Source organism: Perognathus longimembris, chromosome 18 (genome assembly GCF_023159225.1).
Source record: "Perognathus longimembris pacificus isolate PPM17 chromosome 18, ASM2315922v1, whole genome shotgun sequence".
NCBI classification, from domain to species: Eukaryota; Metazoa; Chordata; class Mammalia; order Rodentia; family Heteromyidae; genus Perognathus; species Perognathus longimembris.
Genome location: NC_063178.1, coordinates 2,208,640 through 2,231,290, shown reverse-complemented (window position 1 = coordinate 2,231,290; position 22,651 = coordinate 2,208,640). Strand labels below are relative to the sequence as shown.

The following is a 22,651-nucleotide window of genomic DNA, read 5'->3' as shown; positions in this document are numbered from 1 at the left end:
CCTGAGGAAGAAAGTCTGTGAGACTCGTATCTCCGATACGCTATTCAGAAAGAACCGGAAGTGGCACTGTGGCTCAAGTGTGCCTTGAGCTAAAGACACTTAGGGACAGTGCCTAAGTCCAGAGTTTAAGCCCCATCACCAGCAAAAAATAAAAAACCCTGCATTTGGCAAGGTCAAGGAACAGGGCGTGAAGTGCCCCGATGAAAGCCATCTTAGCCAAATCTTCCTCCTGGCTCAGTTCTGGATCTGTAGACACGGTGATAATGCTAACCAAACTTCCAGTGAGCCTCGGGGGGGGAAAGGAAAGATGATGACCAAGCAGCGGAAAATCTAGCAGGGGAAAGTTATTTGATTGATGTGTGCTGCTGGCGTCAGCCCTCATTCTTCCATTTAGATTTACAGGTCTGCGGGGGTTGAAGCTTGGAAGCCGGCAAGCACTAAGGCAATGTCTGCATTCCACCAAGGTTAACTGCTCAGTTACCATTAGCTTTTTGCTTAATACCTTCTTTTCTGGTTGGTTCATAAAACACGTGTGCAGTTATAAATCATTTAAGTTTTAAAAAATTCCAACCAAGCCATGGGCTGCAATCCTAGCGACTCCAGAGGCAGAGATCTAAGGATTGTTGTTGGAAGCTAGCCCAGACACAAAAGCCTGTGACATTCTTATTGCCAATTAACCAGAAAAGAAAGCTGGAAGTGGAGGCATGGCTCAAGCAGTAGAGAGCCAATCTCTCTGTCTCTGCCTCTCTCTCTTCTTCTTTCCTTTCTTTTTTTTTTTTTTTTTTTTTTTGTTAGTTGTGGGGCTTGAACTTGGGGCCTAGCTGCTACCCCTAAGCTCTTTTTGCCCAAGGCTAGGTCAACCACTTTGAGTCACAGCACCACTTCTGGTTTTCTGACGGCTAATTGGAATTAAAGAGTCTCACAGACTTTCTTGCTAGAGTGGGTTTGAACCAAGATCCTCAGATCTTATATGATCATCCTTCCAACCTTCAACCACCCAAATGATTTCAACTGCCCAATGTTGCAGTGTTTAATGGGATGGATCCCCTTTTTACCTTCCATATAATAGATAATAGCTGGGGGATGGAAACATGGCTTAGCGGTAGAGTGCTTGCCTAGAATGCATGAAGCCCTGGGTTCCATTCTTCAGCACCACATACACAGAAAAACCCAGAAGTGGCACTGTGGCTCAAGTGGTAGCCTTGAGCAAAAAGAAGCCAGGGACAGTGCTCAGGCCCGAAGTTCAAGCCACAGGACTGGTAAAAATATAAACTAACATGCATATACCTTCAAATTCTTTAAGATTGTTTTCTAAAGGTGAAACTGCTGAGTTGAAGACCACATGGATTTTTAATTTGAATACCTGGTGCCAAGCCACTGTCCAAAAACATATGGCCTGATGTTTTCTCTCTTCATACTTATACCAGAAACAGCACTAAGCCTTACAGCCAAGCATGCCATGCTAGCTACATAGTTACTGGCCCATTGTCTCCAGCGAGTTATTTCTATGAAGTTATTTATGGGAAAAATGTCAACTATGTGGAAGGTTTAAATAGTGGCTTCTGATTTAGAATGGAAACAATATAGGAAATCATTGGTATGTAGGGTGGATGTGTGGCTTAGCTGGTAGAGCTCTAGCCAATGAGCAAAAGCGTCAGGTACTAAGTTTGAGTCTTTTACCTTTTTTTTCCCCTCCAAGACCAAAAAAAAAAAAAAGAAGACGAAGAAGAAATCACTAACATATGAAACTGTAACCTCTCTGTACATCACTTTGACAATAAATAAGAAAACAAAAAAAGAAATCCTTAGTATACATGGATACATTTGTTTTGCTTCAAATTATCAAGCTGTAATTTTTTAAATATTTAAATATATTAACTAGATGCTTAATTACACATTGTATTTTCTTCTATTCCACACAATAAGGTGTTGTGGGATGTTGGTTATTAATGACTTCCAGACGTGGAATTAGTAATTTAATGAGTGTAAATATATTTTGAGTTCTGGATGCCTATTTCCAACCTGCTTCTGAAAGGGGTATAGAACATTCTAATATAATTAGAAATAAATGAAAATATGATTAAAGTGTATCTTTGTCAGGAGTAAACACTACCACTTTATTTTTAAAATTAAATTTTATTGACAAGCTGTTATGCAAAGGGGGTACAGTTACATGTAATAAGGCAGTGCATACATTTCTTGTGATATCTTAAACCCTTGTTTTTCTTTCCCTTCCCTAGATCAGGTAGGCATATATACAATATCCAGTGTACCAAAATCATATACAGTAACCATATAGGGCACGCCACAGGAAATTCACCTAGAACTTTAAAGATGGTGTCAACAGTAGAATCCTCCCGTGTCCTTCTCTTGGAGTTGTTTTTGCTTATCCTCGTCTTATATTATCATGTGTACTTAGCTGTTGAGCTATTGTGATCCACTGATAGGTTTATTCTAGACCTTTTTATGTTTAGTAGTTGTTTGGTTTTAGATACATAATGTAAAGTGGCTGACCCAAACCTGTGGGAATACCATTTGAAAAGAAGTTTGTTGTTTTGCAGACCTGGTCTCTACTGTCCTCCTCCCTCCCCTAACAGTCATATATCATGGAAACCATGCCCCTATGTTCTCTGAAACACTACCACTTTAAATAGCATCACTAAATATTAACTATGACAATTAAATAACAAGAAATAATGTATTTTACTATTTTAACATTTTTCTAATTAAGTTTATATTTGTGTGTATTTAGCTTTATAAAGAGAGATAGATTATAGACAAGTAATTTTTTTTTTTTTTTGGCCAGTCCTGTGGCTTGGACTCAGGGCCTGAGCACTGTCCCTGGCTTCTTTTTGCTCAAGGCTAGCACTCTGCCACTTGAGCCACAGCGCCGCTTCTGGCCATTTTCTGTATATGTGGTGCTGGGGAATCGAACCTAGGGCCTCGTGTATCCGAGGCAGGCACTCTTGCCACTAGGCTATATCCCCAGCCCCCTAGACAAGTAATTTTTACAGCAGGGAGAATGAATACATTACACTTCTTTTTTTTTTTTTTTGCCAGTCCTGGGGCTTGAACTCAGGGCCTGAGCACTGTCCCTGGCTTCTTTTTGCTCAAGGCTAGCACTCTGCCACTTGAGCCACAGCGCCCCTTCTGGCTTTTTCTATATATGTGGTGCTGAGGAATCAAACCCAGGGCTTCATGTATACGAGGCAAGCACTCTTGCCACTAGGCCATATTCCTAGCCCTACATTACACTTTATGTTATGTCTGTGTGCTGGTCCTTGGGCTTGAACTCAGGGCTTGGGCTCTGTCTCTGAGCATTTGCCTTCATGGCTAGTGAGCTATCACTTGAGTCACAGGCTCCACTTCTAGCCTTTTAGTATTTCACTAGAGATCATAGTCTCCTGAACTTTCTTGCCTGGGCTGGCTTTGAATCACCATCCTTCGATCTCAAACTCCTGAATAGCTAGGACTTACAGGCATGAGCTATGGGTGCCCACCCAGCTCAAGTATTTATATTAATCTGTGAAGGTGAGAGAAGACATGGGGAAGAACTGAATGATTCTCACTAAGGATAGCTAAACATTTTTAAAATTCTTGGATATTAAATGACACACCGAAGTCATTTTATTTCATTTCATGGCACGTAATTTTAGACAATCGCATATAATTTTTACGTTTAAAAACTTGAAACTTGCCCCCCCCCCCCCCCCGCCCCAGCCCCAAGGCACCTGGTCTGCTTTGTTTTTGTTTTTTTTTTTTTGCCAGTCCTGGGCCTTGGACTCAGGGCCTAAGCACTGTCTCTGGCTTCTTCCCGCTCAAGGCTAGCACTCTGCCACTTGAGCCACAGCGCCACTTCTGGCCGTTTTCTGTATATGTGGTGCTGGGGAATCGAACCTAGGGCCTCGTGTATCCGAGGCAGGCACTCTTGCCGCTAGGCTATATCCCCAGCCCACCTGGTCTGCTTTGGACTGAGCACTCACAGTGAGCAGATGCTTTGGTGCCTACCGCAGGTAGTTTCGGGTGTACCAGGCACCTGCCTCCTCGGGCTCCAGCTCCTACTTCTCCAACAGCACCTTTCAAAATAACAGACAGCAGTAATTTTTGGTGACAAGACACTACCCCGGTCCTGAGACTCACAACAACGACATCATTTTGTCAAATGTTTTGTGAGCATTTGGCCAAAATGTAGATTTTTTTTTAAGTTGGCTAATGATGCATGCCTTATATCACTGATAGTCCATATAGATGGACATATATATATATATACACACATATGTATGTGCAAAATGTCCACAAACGTCCTGACGTTTCTGGGTAACTTAGTGTGACCACATTACTGTCATTCTGGGAATGTGGCCTGGCGGCAGAGCGCTTGCTTCGTACCCATGAAGCCCTGGGTTCGATTCCTCCGCACCGACGCCAGGCAGGCGCTCTTACACGGACATTTGGATCCGTCAACACAACCCGCCCCAGGGCCGCGGGAGTTTACCCGGGCCGGTGGGCGGGGCCAGCGGGGAGGCGTGGCCACCGCGGGGAAGGCGGGGCCGCCAGGGAGGCGGGGCTGCCGCCGGGAAAGCGCGGCTTCCGCCGCGGTGGGCGGGGCTTCCGCCGCGGTGGGCGGGGCTTCCGCCGCGCGCGTCCCACCTGCTTGTGCCTCCTCGCTCGCCGTAGCGCCCGGGCCGGCGCGTCCTGGGCCACGTGCTTGGGGTTTCCGGGCCGGAGCTGGGCTGCCGGGCCCCACGTCGGGGCTCCTTTGAACGGCTGACTTGGGTGTCCGGCCCACACCCCGCGCTCCAGGGAAGGTGAGGAGGCGCCCCGGGCCGCGGAGGGGCGGCGGGCCGAGGGGGCGAGCCGGGCCCGGCGGGGCTGAGGCGAGCCGCGGGGGCCGTGGCCCGGAGCCCGCTCCCCACGCGCCCGCGCGTCCCCTCCCGGCCCCCCAGCTCCCCGCGGCGAGCACCATGACGTCCCTGGCGCAGCAGCTGCGGCGCCTGGCGCTGCCCCAGACCGACCCCAGCCTCCTGTCCCGGCGCGAGGCCGCCTCCCTGCTCTTCGACCCCAAGGAAGCGGCCGCCATCGACCGGGACACCGCCTTCGCCCTCGGTAACTCGCCCCCGAGCCGGGTGGGGGGGGGGGCGGCCCGCCTGTGGCTGTGTGCCGGGGCGGGAAGGGGAATAACGGGGCCCCGGGCTCGGTGCCTGGAGTCGCCGAGGGGGCAGAGGCCAGGGGGGCCGAGCCGTGGCTGGGGTGGCGGTGGGGTGGAGTGGGGGCCTCCCGGGAGGAAAGCCGGGGAGGGACTCCCGGTTCTCCCCATGAGATGGGGTTTACCAACTCTGTTGAAAGCCAGAGTTGTGCGTGCTAAGAGCTCCACCCTCACGGTAGGAACGGAATAGGAAGCTGGGTGCCCGTGCCTCACTCCTGCAGCCCCTCTAGGTCCGGAGCCTGAGGGCTGAGGTGCCCCAAATTCAAAGCCAGCTCAGGCAGAAGTGAGTTTTATCTCCAAGGAAACAAACAGAACAAAAGCCAGAAGTGCAGCTGTGGCGCAAGTGGTAGAGTGCCAGCCTTGGGGTAGGAAAAAGCTAAGCAAGAGCGTGTGGCCCTCAGTCCAACCCCCAGTACTGGCAGAAGGAAAGAAAGAGCAAGCGAGAGAATAGGGTAAGTATGTTTGGGAAAGGAGTGTGGACTGGAGTCTTTCCCCAGGCTGCACGGGCTTGGAGGAGCTGCTGGGGATCGACCCTGCCTTCGAGCAGTTTGAAGCGCCTCTGTTCAGCCAGCTGGCAAAAACCCTGGAGCGCAGCGTCCAGACCAAAGCCGTGAACAAGCAGCTGGATGAAAACATTTCCTTATTTCTCATCCACCTGTCCCCCTACTTCCTGCTGAAGCCAGCGCAGAAGTGTCTGGAATGGCTGATTCACAGGTAGCTGACAGAACTGCAGAAGCAACCAGGAAGGGAAGTGAATGGAGTATAAGCTGTGGAACTGAGTATTCAAAGATCCATGCTTCAGAATGGCCAGGCGGCACCGAGTAGATGTGGGTGTAAAGCCAGGGGCTTCTACCTTATGACTCTGTTCCTTGCTTATGGTTATGGTTATGACTGACCAGGTGGCTTTGTTCATGTCAGGTGGTTTTTGTCTCACGGATACAGAATTTGAACATGTCAGGGAATGTGCACCTGCAGGTCTCCTGAGTCCATTTGAATTATTTGCTTTTTCCTCCCAGGTTCCATATTCACCTTTACAATCAAGATAGTCTCATTGCCTGCGTTCTGCCGTACCACGAGACAAAAATATTTGTACGGGTGATACAGCTCCTAAAAATTGATAACCCAAAGCACAAATGGTTCTGGTTGTTTCCAGTTAAGGTAGGACTTCTTCTGAAGGACATATGTACATAATAGTGACAGATTTTGATTTAAGGGATATGGTTTGGGAGACATAAAGTCCTAGTGCTTAGGGGCATTAATCAAATAATTCCAAATCACTTTCATTTTCCATCTTCTAGTTGCTGCTGCTATTAGTAACATAATCTAGCATTTACCTGATGCCTGACTTCGAATCAGACATTTCACATTGTATTATCTCAAGGTCTCATAAAGTTCTTTACCAGTGAAGATAAGCGTGAATGGCTAAGTTACTTACTTGCTAGATAGTTCACATGACCTAAGTTTATAGAGCTGGGATATGAATTTTGATCTGATGCTAAGTGCCAGGGTGTTTTCATAGTACTGTGCCGTTTGGCATTTTAAGTTTCGAAACTGATGAGGTTAAAACAAACGGAGAGAAGCAAGTGCTGGTGGCTCACCCTATAATCCTAGCTACTCAGGAGGTTAAGATCTGAGGATCATAATTCAAAGCCATCCCTGGCAAGAAAGTCCATGAGACTCTTTATCTCCAACTAACCACCAGAAAACTGAAGTGGAGCTGTGCCTCAAGTGGTAGAGTGTCAGCCTTGAGCAAAAGAAGTTCGGACTGAGCCCAGGCCCAGAGTTCGAGCCCCAGGATTGGCTGAAACAAAAACATTAGCATTCCTCAATCCCTCCACTATCACCTTCTCTCTCTCTTGACTTTCTAGAGTGGGGCCATTTTTCTGCATTAATCTAGTCACCTCTGCCGGCTGGGAGATTGTATTTTATACTTAGGAACAGACACCGTATGAAGATGTCACTAGGGTAGGTGCTTGAATGGAATGGTGACGGGTGTCCTTCACAGCTTGTTTTTTCTGCCCACCCCAGCAATCCGGAGTGCCCCTGGCTCGAGGAACATTGGTCACCCATTGCTACAAAGACCTTGGCTTCATGGATTTGATTTGTAGTCTGGTGACCAAGTCCGTGAAGGTGAGTCCTGCATCCTTTCGTGAGGGCGATCCCTTGAAGTGATCACCTGCAAATGAGGAGCGCAGACTCGAGCCTTCCCCAGCAAGGGGGAATGTTGGAGGGATTCTTTTTGTAGTGCACAAGCAGTTTGGGAATCCATCTTCTCTCAGAGGTGCAGTCTGCCCCTGTGACAGTCAGGAATATTGTTTCTTTCTCTTTAAAAAAAAAATTGTCGGGCTGGGGATATAGCCTAGTGGCAAGAGTGCCTGCCTCGGATACACGAGGCCCTAGGTTCGATTCCCCAGCACCACATATACAGAAAACGGCCAGAAGCGGTGCTGTGGCTCAAGTGGCGGAGTGCTAGCCTTGAGCGGGAAGAAGCCAGGGACAGTGCTCAGGCCCTGAGTCCAAGGCCCAGGACTGGCCAAAAAAAAAAAAAAAAAAATTGTCATTATTACCAAGGTGATGCAGAGAGAGGTTACCGTTGCAGATTGTCTCCTTAGCTGAGGTTGCGAGCGCGAGGCATCTGTGCTGGCCGGGGTCTTGCGAAGCTGCCTGCGCGTTGTCTTGGTTGTTCCCCATCCAGGCTTTCTCCGAGCGCCCCGGAAGCTCTGCGCGGCTGCGCGTGCTCCTGTCTTTCTACGCCTCCACCATCGTGGCCGCCCTGTTGGCCGCTGAGGACGTGTCGGACAACATAGTCGCCAAGCTGTTCCCCTATGTGCAGAAGGTTGGTCCTGCCTGCGCCGCATCTAGTCGTTTGCTTTGTATTGAAAGGAATTTTCTTTGGGAAATTTGGCTTAGCAATAAACATTTTCACTTTGACAGCTTATTTCTAGTGGCTAATAAGATTTAATCTTCAAGTGAAAATTAGGACTTTTTCATGCCCTAATTATGTCTCTACTCACATTGGCCCTGTGCTTCTGGCGCTGTCTCCCAGATCTATTTAAAGCGGTCATTTCTGACACATAGAGGACACGGCAGCTTCATTCCACACTGGCTGCATAATTACCTGTTCTTACGCTGGCTTCTGCTGCTCAGCGTCTCCTCCTTTGCCCTGCGCGGCTTCCTTCCTGGACGCCCGTGGAAGCTGTGCTTTTCGCTGGTTGCCATCTTCCATCAGCCGCCTTGTGCGCATGTGAAGCAGAGCTTGTGGTGGTGGTCGGCTGTGTGGGGCAGTGCAGGGCACCCCTCTCTCTGCTCCAGAGACTCCGCCATCCCTGTGGGGCCAGCGCAGTCAGTCATCTTGTGATTCTGAAGAGTGACTGACTGACTGCACATTAGGTTTTAGTCATCCTAACTTATGACCTGTCTAGAAATTTCCTTCCTGACACACAAAAATCAGTTCTGCACCTGTTTGTGGGTCACCACCGATGTTTCCTTCCCCGTATGCATTGTCAAATGGTTAAAGCGGGGTAAACATTTGCCATAGATGTTGACATTTCTGATCTGTCATAGTAAAATAGCAGTTGAAGGAGAAGAAAGTAATCTCCACACTTTGTCCTTTTCCTTATGTTTTTTTTTTAAAAAAAAAATCTAGGGGTTGAAGTCATCTTTGCCAGATTACAGAGCTGCCACGTATATGATCATCTGTCAGATTTCTGTGAAAGTGATCATGGAAGACACCTTTGTAAACTCACTGGCTTCGCAGATCATCAGAACACTAACCAGCGTTCCCTCCTTGGTCAGAGATGGGTTAGGTTGCTTGATCATCCTCCTGCAGAGACAGAAGCCCGAAACCCTTGGGAAAAAGTATGTATCACTGAGTGGAGAAATGGAACAGTCTGGTGAAGGGCGTCACCTTGAGGACAAGTGACAGGCTGCTTTTCTGTCGTGTGTTGTGTCCCGTTCCCCCTGTCTAACCGCGGACACCGCATGTTCTTGTCTTCCCAAAGGCCTTTCCCTCCCTTGTGCCGTGTTCCCAACCTCGTCACCATGCTTCAGGACATGTCCGAAACATACGACGTCAGTCCTCTCCTGCGCTACATGCTCCCCCATCTGGTCCTCTCCGCCGTCCACCACATTACAGGTGCGTGCTCTGTACCCTTGGGACCCAGACCACAGCCCGGCTGGTAACTGAAAGTTATTTTAAATTTCTGCTGTCTAGTATTATGGTGTGACTTGTCTGTTGGTCTCGATTGAAAAATACTAGGAGTAGAGAGTCCATTGGTTGAAGAGAGATCCTGTTGTTTTGAGTAATTTCTCAGAATTCTGTTTTTCTGAAATAATCTCTGCATTTCAAAGGAGAAGCAACTATGGAATTAAAGTATATTACCATATAAACCTCTTGCCCATTTACGTATTTAGTTATCTTTAAGGACACATTTGCAGTAAGTGTGCCTTCCAACTGCCACAAAAGAATCTCAACTTAAGACTCCTTAGGAATGCAAAACCTAGCAGGGTGCCTGTAACCCCAGCTCTCAGGAGGCAGAGACAGGATTGTGAGTTTGGGGTCAGCCTGGGCTACATAGCAAGACCCTGCCCCAAGTAGATGGATGGATATCAGCCTGTTGCCAAACCTTGATTTAAAACTTGCATTTCAGAAAATTCAGTGTAAATGTACTTACGTTGTTCCTAAAAAGATCTTCTGCTCTAAGTATTGCAGTAGTGTGAGCATACAGAAAAGTTTTCCCCAGCTCAAGTTTAATTTGTTTTATGTTAAGGAGAAGAAACTGAAGAGACAGATGGTCAGATGTACCAGAGGCTCTTAGAAGACATACTTACCAAACTACCCCTGAGGAACAGCTTAGACCGTTTGCTGGCTAAGTAAGCTATTGTTTTTAACATTCTTTATGGTCCCGTTTGCATTTCAGAGTTGGTTAGTTTTCTAGTATCTCTTCTTTATGTGTATTATATATATAACATATATATAATATATTGCTTTATGGCAGTCTGTTAAATATGGGTATTCAGTAATTTTGACAGCATAAAAAGTAAATCACTTTTCCTGCCTCCTCTTAAAACTTACTGAAGAAAATGGGAAGATCATAGTTCAGCTGAATCTAGGCTATTGCCAAATACAATTTAGAAGTATTTAGTACTGTTAGAAGTGTTTTGTTAATAAACAGCCTCAGGCCTTCCTGCAGTGGGCAGTATCCATGCCCCCTGCTCAGAGTTGGGATGAGGATCAAATGGGGTTATGTGCATGAAGGCTTCGTTTAGCCCTGGTACTCAGAATGGGGTAAAATGTAATGTACGATTCTGCTTTTCTCTGGCATTCAGGGCTCATTAAGGGTTAACTTTCATTGCTGTGTAATTGAACCTCAGGCAAATTGGATAAATTAAAAGAGGTCTAATGCCATAGTTTTAGTAAAGTAAGAGGTATAACCGGGCACTGTTGGCTCACACCTGTAATCCTAACTACTCAGAAGGCTGTGATCTGAAGATCAAGATTTGAAGTTTGTCCAGGAAGGAAAGTCCATGGACTCTTACCTCCAGTTAACCACCAAAAAAAGAAGGTGGGGTGGAGCTGTTACTCAAGCGGTAGAGTGCTAGTCATGAACAAAAAAAGGTCACGGAAAGTGCCCATGCTCTGAGGACCAGCACACCAAGAAAAAAGGACAAGGAAAAGAAAAGCAGGTGTAACTTCAACCTCAGAGTGGTAGTAGTATAATAATTAGAAGTAGTATTTGTAAAGTACTACAATATAGTAGGGACTCAGTGAATAGAAACTCACGTTTCCTGACATTTTCTGCTTTCTTTTGCAGTCTTCTTTTTGAAGAGTATATTTCATATTGTTCACAGGAAGAAATTGATCCTCAAAAAGTATCTTTGCTAAATGAGCAGTTTCTTCCACTTATCAGACTCTTAGAGAGCAAGTAAGTTGCGTGCATGCATGCGTGCGTATGTGTATGTATGGCTAATAGCTTTATTAAGCAGTATTGAATGAACTCTTAATTTCCTCCCAGGTACCCGCAAACATTAGATGCTGTACTAGAGGACCACCTAAAAGAAATTACAGGTCTGAAGAAGCAGGAGCTTTTTCACCAATTTATTTCTCTTTCTACAAGTGGAGGGAAGTATCAGGTATGTTGTTCTCCAGGAACAGAGACAGGAAATAGAAAATGTGTGTGGTCATTTGAAGAGCTCTAGATGGAAATTGCCTTTGTTCCTCGCCTCTGGACATCTCAGAGACTTGACAGTTTGTCTAGTTGCCAGAAATAAGTGTGAGAAGTGGCATGGTGGCTCAAGTGGTAAGAGCACTAGCCCTCCTGAGTTGAAGAGTTCAGGGACAGTGCCCAGGCCCAGAGTTCAAGCCCTGTGACCAACCGAAAAAAAAGAAATAAATAAAAAATTGAAATAAGGGGCTGGGAATATGGCCTAGTGGTAAAGTGCTCGCCTCGTAAGTATGAATCCCTGGGTTCAATTCCTCAGCACCACATATATAGAAAAAGCTGGAAATTGCGCTGTGGCTTAAGTGGTAGAATGCTTGCCTTGAGCAAATAGGAGCCAAGGACAGTGCTCAGGTCCTGAGTTCAAGCCCCAGGACTGGAACAAAAAGAAAAAAATTGAAATAAGTGTGGACATAGAGCTTATGTCAGGCGAGCGTTGTCTGGGATGCCCTGTGTGATATTGATTGATGGCCATGGAGAGCAGCCTCCTGGGCACGCAGGACCCTCACCACGTGGGACACTTCTACCTAGCTATTAGAACACGTGATGATCGTGGTAACACTTTGAAACTGTCTGGTGAATCAGCACTAGGTCAGTGTCCTAGAAGTTAGACCTTTATGCAGAAGTTCTCATAACTAGCTGATGTGACGAAGAGAAGTATGCTTGATTTCATTTTCTCTCTGTAACTGATCTTTTCGTCTTCAGTCATGTTGCATTTCCAAATCTTAGGTTGATGGGTAGACTCCCCTGTTCATCTGATTTAATGAGTGAACCTAATTGTTGCTAATTCGAGTGTGTTTTTGTTGTACTATTTACCGAGTTACATTTTCTCTTCAGTGAGGTGCTACTTTAGTGATTTGTCTCAGGAACTTTTCACTTATGAGTAGATATCCATAAAAAGTGCAACCTAACCTATAGAGTGTACACATACAAATACATACAGCTCAGTGTACCTTCATTTGTGTAGTTCCTTTAAGTTTTGGTTGGGCAGTCCGGGGTGATGTCTGTCATTTTTATTTGAGTGATGCGCCACTCGTGATGAGTGAAATCATTTGGTAATCATGTTGAACCCACAGATTTTGGCAGATTCTGATACATCGTTGATGCTTAGCCTCTGTCATCCACTTGCTCCCGTGAGACTCCTAGCTGTTAATCATCTGAAAAATATCATAAAAACTTCAAAGGTTTGTGTCACTTATCTGTTAGTCGGGATTTTTTCCCCCCCTTAGGAAGAGCAGTGGAATTCTAAAATAAGAAAATTACACTGGGCGTTAGTGGCTCACGCCTGTAATCCTAGCTACTCAGGAGACTGAGATCTGAGGATCATAATTCAAAGCCAGCCCGAGCAGGAAAGTCCCTGAGACTCTTATCTCCAACTAACCACCAGGAAATTGGAAGTGGCACTGTGGCTCAAAGTGGGAGTACTAGCCTTGAGTAAGAGCTCAGCGGGACAGCGCCCAGGCCACAAGTTAAAAAAAAACACAGTTAACACCAAGAAATCTACATTGTATAATTATAGAGATAAGTGCAATTGTACTGGCTTAAAAGGTTTTTCAATATTTGCCTTGTTGGATCTTACGAATATTTTTGTATCTTCTGTGTTTCAAGAGAAATGAATCTGCGATGGGTTGAAGTGGTGAAAGTGGAGAGGTGTGCATGAGGCACATTTCCACCTGCTGTGGCAGAGTTACACTTCTCTCACAGCATGGCTGGATGACAGATGCAAGGATTGGAAGACTCTAGTGTGTTCCAGAAACTTCCTAAAACTATTCTTGTCCTTTTCCTCATTTATTGCTCCCTGCAGTCCCAGCGGTTCGCTGGGGACACAGAGTATGCGGACTCGCCACCTGAGACTTGTGACTGTAGTTACTCTTGTCGGCCTGCAGGGTGACCTGTAGTTCTAGACTCATGTTTACCTGACCATGTACAGATATGTATATATTCACATTGAGTCAGTCTTATTTCGTTGTTGTTGTAATGAACAAGTATATGCCTACTTTTCTTTTTGTTTGCTTAGTAATTTAAAAAAGAATAGACAGTTTCTGGTGGACTGTCGGTGCATTTTCTTGTACCAAGCTAGACGAGAGCAGTCCTTGTTTGCTAGGGCCGATTGTATGAGGTGCACGCAGCACACTGTGCTACAGGTTTCAGGCCTCTCCAGCCTTTGGGGAAGGAATTGGAGTGTTTGCCTTGCCTTGCCTACAGCGGAGGGCAGCGAGGTCCCAGAAAGGTCTAAGGGACTTGCCTGGGGTAAGGTGCAGCCTGTCCATTCAAGTGTCTGGGCTCTCTCTTTAAGCAAGATGGGCTTCTCTATTCAAAAAACTGTACTGGACCTGGCTATGTTGCATATTTTCAATGGAAACGGACAGTTCATACCAAGTGACAGTCTCCTCAGAAGGCCTATCAGGCCCTGTGGCCATACTAGAATTTTGGCCAGCCATTCACAAAATGTATCGCCTTTGGGGCCTGGGTGGCAGGAGTCTGCAGCGCAGCTGAAGTCACTGTCTCTGTTGCTCAGGAGGGCGTGGACGAATCTTTCGTTAAAGACGCGATCCTGGCCCGCCTTGATGATGACAGTGTGGATGTTGTGTTGTCCGCCGTGGATGCTTTCCAGGTGAGTGAGTTTGTTGTTTATGGACGTGGATATTTATAAATATTTTCTTGCCCTTCTCATGTGCTGTGCTCAAGGCAAGAATATGTTTAGAAATAATTGAGAACAAATGGGTTAGGGGAACTATACAATTTGATATGTAAGGAAATTCTTCAAAAAAAGAAACTCACATTGCTTTTAAGAGATTTTCATCAGGGTTGGGAATGTGGCCTAGTGGTAAAGTGCTCTCCTCATTTACGTGAAGCCCTGGGGTTCGATTCCTCAACACCACATACACAGAAAAGGCCAGAAGTGGCGCTGTGGCTCAAGTGGCAGAGTGCTAGCCTTGAGCAAGAAGAAGCCAGGGACAGTGCTCAGGCCCTGAGTTCACACCCCAGGACTAGCAAAAAAACAAAACGAGATTTTCATCAGTAGAAATATACTGGACTATAGAGAATTGTGTCACGAATGCCACTTTTGAGAAAATGATCTCATAAACTTCACTGGGATTCTTTGTTTTGTTTTTGTTGCCAGTCCTAAGGCGTGGACTCAGGGCCTGAGCACTGTCCCTGGCTTCTTTTTGCGCAAGGCTAACACTGCCACTTGAGCCACAGCGCCACTCCCGGCTTTTTCTATATATGTGGGGCTGAGGAATCGAACCCATGGCTTCATGTATACGAGGTGAGCACTTTACCACTAGGCCATATTGCCAGACCTTCACTAGGATTCTTGGGGAAAATACTTTATGATTACTTTGTCAGATTCATTTAGAGATACCATATGAATATGAGGCAGATCAATATTTACTCATGAATTATTTTCTCTCTAGATTTTTCAACAACACTTCAGTGCAGAAGAGACTGTGTCACATCTTCTGAGTGTCTTTCAAAGAGCAGAGCTCTCGAAGAGCAGCCAATGGTGTGTGTGCATTCATCCTCTCCTCTCGTCTTGCTCTTCTGAGTTAGAGTTCTAGTCAAGTTTATGTTCTCTTTCTTTTCTAAGCAATAATTTGGTTTTGTGACCTTTGGGTCATATCTGATCCTGTAGGGACAGATTGTACTGCTGTACTCTTTTGAAAACTAATTAATTTGGATTTACTTATGTTCGCATGCTATTTCTGTGCTTGGATTTTAAAAGTGAAATGCAGATGTGTATAATCTAAGATGTAATACTAAGTTTGGGGACTTAGCATGAGAACGTGTATCTATTTGGAATAATTATCACTTATAGCTAAAAAAATACAAATATGCCAGACAGTGAGTGCCAAGGCGCTTGATACCTTCTGTAGTGTTTGGGTAGTTGTAGCTGTTTCATTTTTGTGCACTTAACTTTTTTTGTGAGGAAAGTAATAAAGCTTCTTAGAAGAGCATATGCTATCTGTCATATCGATTCAATCACATAGAATGAGCCAGTTAACTTTTTTTTTTTTTTTTGGCCAGTCCTGGGCCTTGGACTCAGGGCCTGAGCGCTGTCCCTGGCTTCTTCCCGCTCAAGGCTAGCACTCTGCCACTTGAGCCACAGCGCCGCTTCTGGCCATTTTCTGTATATGTGGTGCTGGGGAATCGAACCTAGGGCCTCGTGTATCCGAGGCAAGCACTCTTGCCACTAGGCTATATCCCCAGCCCCCAGTTAACATTTTAATTAGTAGGGTTGAGACCCACTATGTTACGTTGCAGCTAACCTAGTGAGCTCTTAGAAAAAGAAAGAAAAGACAGGACAAAGCTGTTGTCCTACTCACTGTGATTGGGCTGGATTTCCGTCTTCGTGTTGTTGTTCCCAACTCAGATGGAGAGCGAGACGAAAGGATGTGATGATGAATTTTTGCCAGATTGATGACTCCTGTGCCTCTCGAGCAAATGTGTGTGTATCTTTTAGGTACAGGGTACTTGAGATAGCGGCAGACATGTTGGTTAAAGAAGAGATCCTGAGCGGAAACCAGGAGCTGGCGAACCAAGTGGTTGTGCGCTTGCTGCCATTCATGCTCATTACTGATGAGGACTGGGAGTCTGCGGAGACCAAAATTGCTATACATTTGTCCAAATCGGGAATTTGCTCTCTGCACCCCATCTTAAAAGGGTGGAAGGAAGGTAAGAAATTCTGTCCAAAGGGTGGAAGGAAGATAAGAAAATCACCTTTTTTAGAAAAAGTAAACAGCACTTGCACATTTAAAATGAGACATCTTTGCTACTTGAACTTGTGTTTATTATATATCAGCAAGGTTCTTAATTTTTGTAAAGATAAAAGGTATACCATGAAAAAGAAGCCGACTTAAAGTCAGAATTAGATAAAAAGAAAAATTATAAACCTCTGAAGAGAAATAGTGAGGTTTTTATGTACTTTACACTGCACACAGTTCCTTTGTGGTTGTCAGTGACGTAAGGTCTCTCTTCACCATTCTCTACAGCGCTTGAGAATGTGATGAAAGTCACAAAACCAGGAAAACGAATTGGGATAGCAAACCAGAAGCTGATGTGGTTGTTGGCCTGCAATATAAACTCTGGCGACCGCGCACTGATGTTGAGGATGGTAGGGTGCTGTCCGCGCCCCCGCGTCCCCGCCTCTGTGTCCCCCCCCCCCCCCCCCAGCCTTGCTTCCACCACAGTCTGCTCTTTTCCTCATCGTCTGGGGTTTGGGTTTTTGTTGTTGTTGTTGTTTTGCGTTCTTAAAATACTGTCTTTCTTTAAGCAAGTAAAACGTTTAGTATGAATCTGCACAATTCTGTGGCTCAAAGTGGTAAAGCACTTGGCCTTGAGCAAAAGAGCTCAGGGACAGTGCCCAGTCCCTGATTTCAAGTCATACTACCAACAAAAAGAGGAACTTATTTTACGAATTCTTAAAATTTTATCTCTATAGTTATACCCACACCTCAATTCAACATCTCAGTTTGTGAGCACAGTGCATCTTGGTCAGCGTACCTTCCTTTCGTAAATGGTGTTAGGTATGTGATTGAAATGCACTAACCTGTCGTCAAATGCACTTAGGTACATTATAACTTCCTGAAATACTTTAACTTGTGTGTGCACCAGTAATGGTACTTGAACTCAGAGCCTTGGGCTTGCTAGGCGGGTGCTCTACCAGTTGAGCCACATTTCCAGCCCTGAAAATACTTGTATAATTAGAAACGGGGACTATTTTCTCAAAGGCTTTGTAGTTGTCACAGCACTCTGTGAAAAGGGCAGTGCCCATGTAGGCCTGAGATAGAAGAGGCCATCTTAAGAAAGTCAGGAGCTACCAGTTACGGGGTGTGTTTGGTTTTTTCCAAGGTGGAGGAATTAATCAGTGCTGCTGAAAAGGAATCGGTTAGTGTGAAGCAGAAAGTGGCCTTCCACGTGACTGTGTTTGTGCTCGTCTCTTGCTGCTCATTTGCCAAAGAAACTCACTTTCCATTTGCAATGAGAGCCTTCGGCTTGTTGCAGAAGAAGATAAAGAAGTTGGAGAGCGTCATTACTGCTGTGGTAAGGAGTGCAGGGTGGGTGGAACCCAGGGCTTCGTGCATGCGAGGCCAGCCCTACCACTAAGCCACGTTCCCAGCCCATCCCTACCTTCTATTGGATAGAATTCATATGAATAGTTTGCTTCTCAGGATCGTGTTTTCAGGTGAAACATAGATAAAATGAAGCCACTTTTAATTTGATGTGTGGTTTTTATTGTGAAGAGGACAGCCAGACCCCCTGTCGTATAAAGGTCTCTCCTCCAGCCTGTGTCTTGGCTCAGGATGGTTGGCTTCGCACCCAGATGACCTCCGGCATGGGGTGGGGGGGTCCGCCTGCAGAGCCTGGCTCCTGGGCCCTCTCCGTACTGCTTGCTTTGCCGTTGCAGGAAATCCCCCCCGAGTGGCACCTGGAGCTGATGTTGGACCGAGGCTTGCCGGAGGAGCTGTGGACCCATTACGTGGAGCAGCTGGCCAGCACCCGCAGCATCGCTGTGGAGGACTCGGTGTTGCTGGTCTTTTCCCTGAAAGTTTTCATTTTTGCCGTGAAGGCTCCTAAGTCTTTTTCTAAAGGTAACCGCATCTCCCCTTGTGCCCTCTGAGCGTGGAACGCCGCCCAGGGCCGGGGTCTGACGGCTCCTCCCGTGTTCCGCAGAGGCCCGGTGGTGGAACCCCGAGCGGCTGGACGAGGCCGGGAGGCACTACCTGCACCTGCTCCTGGGGCTTTTTGAGCTGGTCCTCCGGGGCGCCGAGGCCCTTCATTTCAGAGTGCTGATGAAGCTTTTCCTGCAGGTACGCAGCCCCCTGCCCGGCCTTCCCCCATCCGCACGGCATCTGCAGCTCCTCTCCGTTCTGGGTTGGGAGGAGGGCGTGCCGAGACAGCCCCACGGGGCCGCCCTCACCCTGCACGCTGCCTTACTACCGACGCGGGGCTGCACGTCACAGCCCAGTCTGTTTTTATTTTTGACACTATTGGCCAGGACTTGAGCTTTAGGAGGCAAACCCTAGACCACTTGAACCTCACACCCAGTCATTTGCTTTTGGTTTTTTCATGTGGTCTCTTGTCTTTCCTTGGGCTAACCTGGAACTGCTATCCTCCTGTCTCGACCTCCCAAGTTGCTGATACAACACAGGGCCTGGGCGCTGTCCCTGACCTTTTTCACTCAAACCTAGCACATACCACTTTGAGCCACAGCTCCACTTCCGCTTTTCCGTGAACTATCTTGCCCCAACTGGCTTCAAACCATGAATCTCTGACCTCAGCCTCCTGAATAGCTAGGACAACAGAGCCACCAGCACTTGGCTAAAGCACTTTCTTAAGCCTCCGAACCAGGCTCATCTCGGTTTCGACTTAGTGTTCTTGTCTTTCGGTTCGGTGCTTGTAAGGTCACGGTTAGGGTGAGGCTTCTTTTTCTCAGCCTTGGTTGACATCCTTCCTAACTGTTAAAAATCCCAGTACACTTTCTTCTTAGGTGCACCTGGGAGACGCCCTGCAGCTGTTCAGGTTCTTGTCCCTCCTGTGGACCTATCCCTCCAGCCTCGCCGACCCCCTGCGCTGCCCCGTGAAGCCCGCACTGCGCACGCAGGCCCTCTATGTGGGCTCCGCCTTGCTCGCCGCTCAGACCACACAGTGCAGGCAGCAGCTGGCCTCCGCCTCGTCACCAGGTAGGGGACGCAGCGGTCCCGTGTTCTCTCTAGACAGGGTTGTGGAAAAATGAGTGTGTGCGCTTCTCATAGGCAGCTCTTCCCTTCTGCATTCCGGCAGCTAGTTATTCCAGAAGCCAGATCCCGACACAGTTCAGTGATGAACAGGCTGCGCGTTCACAAAGCCTTCCTTTGCTTTCTAATGAGATACCTGGAAAAAACTTAAATTTATATGATTCATTGGCATTATCCAAAGAGGTTTCAGTTCAACATAAACGCGCGCTATCGTATGCAGTGTAATGTCAGCTTTGCAGTCGGATAAAGTTGACAAGTGTGATGTTGTTGAGTGTGGTGACTTCCTGGGCTGCTGATGGATGGGGGACATGGCCGCCAGATGGGCGCCGGGGGCTGAAGATGGGGCGCCAGTGGGCCTCAGCCCGGAATGACTGCGTCTCTGGGAAACTGGAAGAGGTTCTAGATTTTGTTGTCATTCCCAAAGTTGTGACAGGGAAGGGAATGACGATATTCTTCGATCCATGTCCTGCTGATACACAAGTGGGCACTTTCGTGTGCAGGTGCCCAGGGATGGGTCTGGGAGTGCGTCACTGCCTCGTTCTGCAGCCATGTAACTTTACCAGTACCAGTAACGTCCCGGGTTAGAAATGAGCGTTTTCCAACTGCCAAAAACATACAGTTTAGGTACACGTTGGGAACCATAGTTGAACCATGCTCTGTGTGTTGGTGAAGGAACGTAACAGAAAATAGATGACCAACATTTCTCCGGACTAGCAAATGATTGGGCAGTAGAAGTCTTCAGAAAGGGAGTTTGAGTTTTAGTATTTTTTGTGGTGTTGAGGATCAAACTCTGCCACTGAGCTGCACCTCCTTGTTGGGAGTGGACGGTTTGCCGTGTCCCTGTGCTACTGTGCAAGCTTCATTAACGGTGACGTACTCCTCCCTTTGGTTTCAGTGGTGGTGTCTCTGCTTGTAAACCTGGGCAGCCCCATAAAAGAAGTGAGGCGCGCGGCCCTTCAGTGTCTCCAGGCCCTCAGCGGACTAGCAGGGCCGTTTCAGCTGCTCATCGATCACCTGGTTCCCAAAGCAGAGGAGATCACCTCTGATCCCGCCTATGTGGTTCAGGTAAACTGCACAGGTCTGCCTGGCTGGCTGGACCCATGAACACTGACCTTACAGGGCTCCGACAGGCTGTGGCTGAACTTAGAAACTGATGTCAGAAGCTGCCTTTGCTCCATCTCTAATGGCTGCAGTCCCTTCTCTCAATTCCGTTGTCCTCCCCTTAGACAACAAAAGACCATGGCCAATGGCCAGCTTCTGGGAAGCTCGCTCTTGGGGGTTGATGTCTGTCCAATTGGAACTTGGTAGAGAATGAAAAGGTGTGAGGACGTGACATTGTGTGGGAAGACTCTCCTATATCCACGACATTTGGCCTTGGCCATTCATGAGCCCTTTGTTACAGCTTTCTTTCTGGGATTCTAGGATCTGGCTACTTTATTTGATGAACTACAGAGAGAAAAGAAACAGAAATCTCATCAAAAGCTGTCGGAAACTCTGAAGACCCTGCTTTACTGTGTATATGAATGCCCATCGTATGTTGCAAAAGATTTGCTGCAAGTCCTTCAGGACGTCAACAGTGAGGTGCGTGTAACCGAGGGCACCGCACGCGCCACGCCTGTGCGCTCAGCACCGGCACCGTCCTCATCATCCGGGAGGAAGAAGTGGGCGGTGGGGAAGTGATGCTGCAAACCAGAAACCTTTCTTGAGTTTCTTACATTTTAAAAAACAAGTGTGCTATCCCTGCCTAGTCATCAGCTTGATTTTGTTTTAAAAAATCTACTGGAACGGCTCTTGGTTTGTGTCCATTTTCCAAACTGGAACCAGGAAAATGCAGTGTTTTAGTAGATGGTAAACTATTTGTAAAGTCATTTAGTTCTTGAGTGTTGAGGACTGCTCAGATGGGCTTCCAGCTGCTGTCTGAACTGTTGAGCACTGTGGGCGTCCGGGGAGATGTATTGGAGAGAGAGAAGGAAGGCGCCATCGCTGTCACGAGAGTTAGAGCCACATGTCATCACGGGGGCTTATTCCTCCTCCAGTCTTGAACAGGATGTCTCTGCAGAGTCAGCAGAACACCAGCTTGCTAAGCACCATTACTAACGAGCCTCCCAATCGTAGATGGCGCTTTCCCAGTTGCTGCCTTTGGTGGACCGCTTGCTGGAGAAGGTTGAGAAGGACCCCATGGCTGTCCTGAAGGACGAGGCCACCGCTCTGCATCTGGCGCTGGGGAAATACAATGAGCACTCCGTGTCGCTGTTACACAAGGACCCCAAGAGCTTGGATACGTTTGTAAAAGCTGTGCACACAACAAAGGAGCTCCACCCAGGAGTGCCAACCGTTCAGATCACAGCCCTCCAGAAGGTCGGTGGCTTTCTTCAGACGCACAGCTCCTTCAGGCCTTACGGCATTTGTAATGGAAGCTGGTGTGTGCGTGCACATGCTTGCTCGGGCTGTTACTGAGGCTTGGATTCAGGACATCTCTACTGTAGTCGCTTTGGTGGTTAATTGAAGAGTCTCTTGGGTTTAATCTGTCCAGGCTGGCTTCAAAGTAAGTAGCTAGGATTGCAGGCAGGAACCACCATTGCTCGCTTAGCTGTTAAGTTCTTAATGAACTAGATCTGTTTTAAAGGCACATGATCCATTTCAACTATTGTACAAGAAAGCTGAGTACAGAGGTCATAAAGAATTGCATTCTCATGAGAAAATAAAGTGGGAAGCAGTTTTATATTGTAAGAGGAAACGGTGTTGTTTTGAGTCTCTAGAGCTCAAACTTGTTTCTGAGTTCACCTGCTTTTCTTCTGCCCTCCAGATTACAAAGCCTTTCTTCTCAGCTGTATCAGATGGAAAGGTCCAGCAAAAACTGCTGTGCGTGTTGTTTGACCTCCTGGTGAACTGTAACAACACCTACTGTGCTCAGACTGTGAGCAGTGTCTTTAAAGGGGTGAGTTGCAAACTTCATGTCATTGGTTAGTTTAGTCTCTTCTCAATTATTGTGCTTAACTGTCCTGCAGTGCCCTTTAAAAGGTCCACTTTCACCACTTATGGAGAAGCAGGTCATAAGTTTAAAACAAAGGTCCGTGACTGAAAGACATGGTCCTCAGACTTTCCTGCCCCCCTTTCCTGCCCAGGCTGGCTTTGAAATGTGATCCTCAGATCTCAGCCTCCCGAGCAGCTAGGATTACAGGCGTGAGCCACCACTGCCCAGCAGGAAACTCTTTATGGGATAAAGTTTGCGTTCAGTCTTCGTATTTAAAAAAAAAATTGGTGAAAACTACAACCAAAGATAACACATAGTGAACAGGCTTTGAGTGTCGTGGGGAGGCGATTCAGTGCTGCTTGAATTAAGATGAGTCGGAAAGGGACTCTCTGCAAAGGAAAGTGTTGGCCAGAACCCTCATCTTCTTCCCCCTGGGCCGGCGAGCTGGAGCTGTACAGCAGTGATGGCCTTTGTCTTCGGCTTGTTCTAGAGTGGCTGCAGGACCCAGGAGAAGATA

At 47.0% G+C, this 22,651-nt stretch overlaps 1 protein-coding gene across 2 annotated transcripts in view; it reads left to right on the top strand.

Annotated features, from left to right (window-relative positions):
* The first annotated feature begins 4,701 nt into the window (after nucleotides 1-4,701).
* Nucleotides 4,702-22,651, top strand: part of Heatr1 (HEAT repeat containing 1) — a 30,536-nt gene continuing 12,586 nt past the window's right edge. Inside the window, exons 1-24 of one of the 2 annotated variants that reach the window (XM_048367518.1) lie at nucleotides 4,702-4,805; nucleotides 4,944-5,103; nucleotides 5,701-5,917; nucleotides 6,220-6,361; nucleotides 7,232-7,333; nucleotides 7,899-8,039; nucleotides 8,850-9,061; nucleotides 9,205-9,338; nucleotides 9,973-10,075; nucleotides 11,017-11,127; nucleotides 11,218-11,335; nucleotides 12,498-12,605; nucleotides 13,940-14,035; nucleotides 14,841-14,929; nucleotides 15,887-16,098; nucleotides 16,416-16,537; nucleotides 17,275-17,466; nucleotides 17,831-18,014; nucleotides 18,097-18,233; nucleotides 18,914-19,106; nucleotides 20,056-20,225; nucleotides 20,583-20,741; nucleotides 21,276-21,518; nucleotides 21,967-22,098. In XM_048367518.1, the coding sequence (XP_048223475.1) occupies nucleotides 4,962-5,103; nucleotides 5,701-5,917; nucleotides 6,220-6,361; nucleotides 7,232-7,333; nucleotides 7,899-8,039; nucleotides 8,850-9,061; nucleotides 9,205-9,338; nucleotides 9,973-10,075; nucleotides 11,017-11,127; nucleotides 11,218-11,335; nucleotides 12,498-12,605; nucleotides 13,940-14,035; nucleotides 14,841-14,929; nucleotides 15,887-16,098; nucleotides 16,416-16,537; nucleotides 17,275-17,466; nucleotides 17,831-18,014; nucleotides 18,097-18,233; nucleotides 18,914-19,106; nucleotides 20,056-20,225; nucleotides 20,583-20,741; nucleotides 21,276-21,518; nucleotides 21,967-22,098 (3,459 nt within the window). In that variant the 5' untranslated portion in view covers nucleotides 4,702-4,805; nucleotides 4,944-4,961. Of the gene's footprint in view, nucleotides 4,806-4,884; nucleotides 5,104-5,700; nucleotides 5,918-6,219; nucleotides 6,362-7,231; nucleotides 7,334-7,898; nucleotides 8,040-8,849; nucleotides 9,062-9,204; nucleotides 9,339-9,972; nucleotides 10,076-11,016; nucleotides 11,128-11,217; nucleotides 11,336-12,497; nucleotides 12,606-13,939; nucleotides 14,036-14,840; nucleotides 14,930-15,886; nucleotides 16,099-16,415; nucleotides 16,538-17,274; nucleotides 17,467-17,830; nucleotides 18,015-18,096; nucleotides 18,234-18,913; nucleotides 19,107-20,055; nucleotides 20,226-20,582; nucleotides 20,742-21,275; nucleotides 21,519-21,966; nucleotides 22,099-22,651 lie in introns of those variants that run through there. The other variant, XM_048367517.1, reaches the window with a different exon arrangement.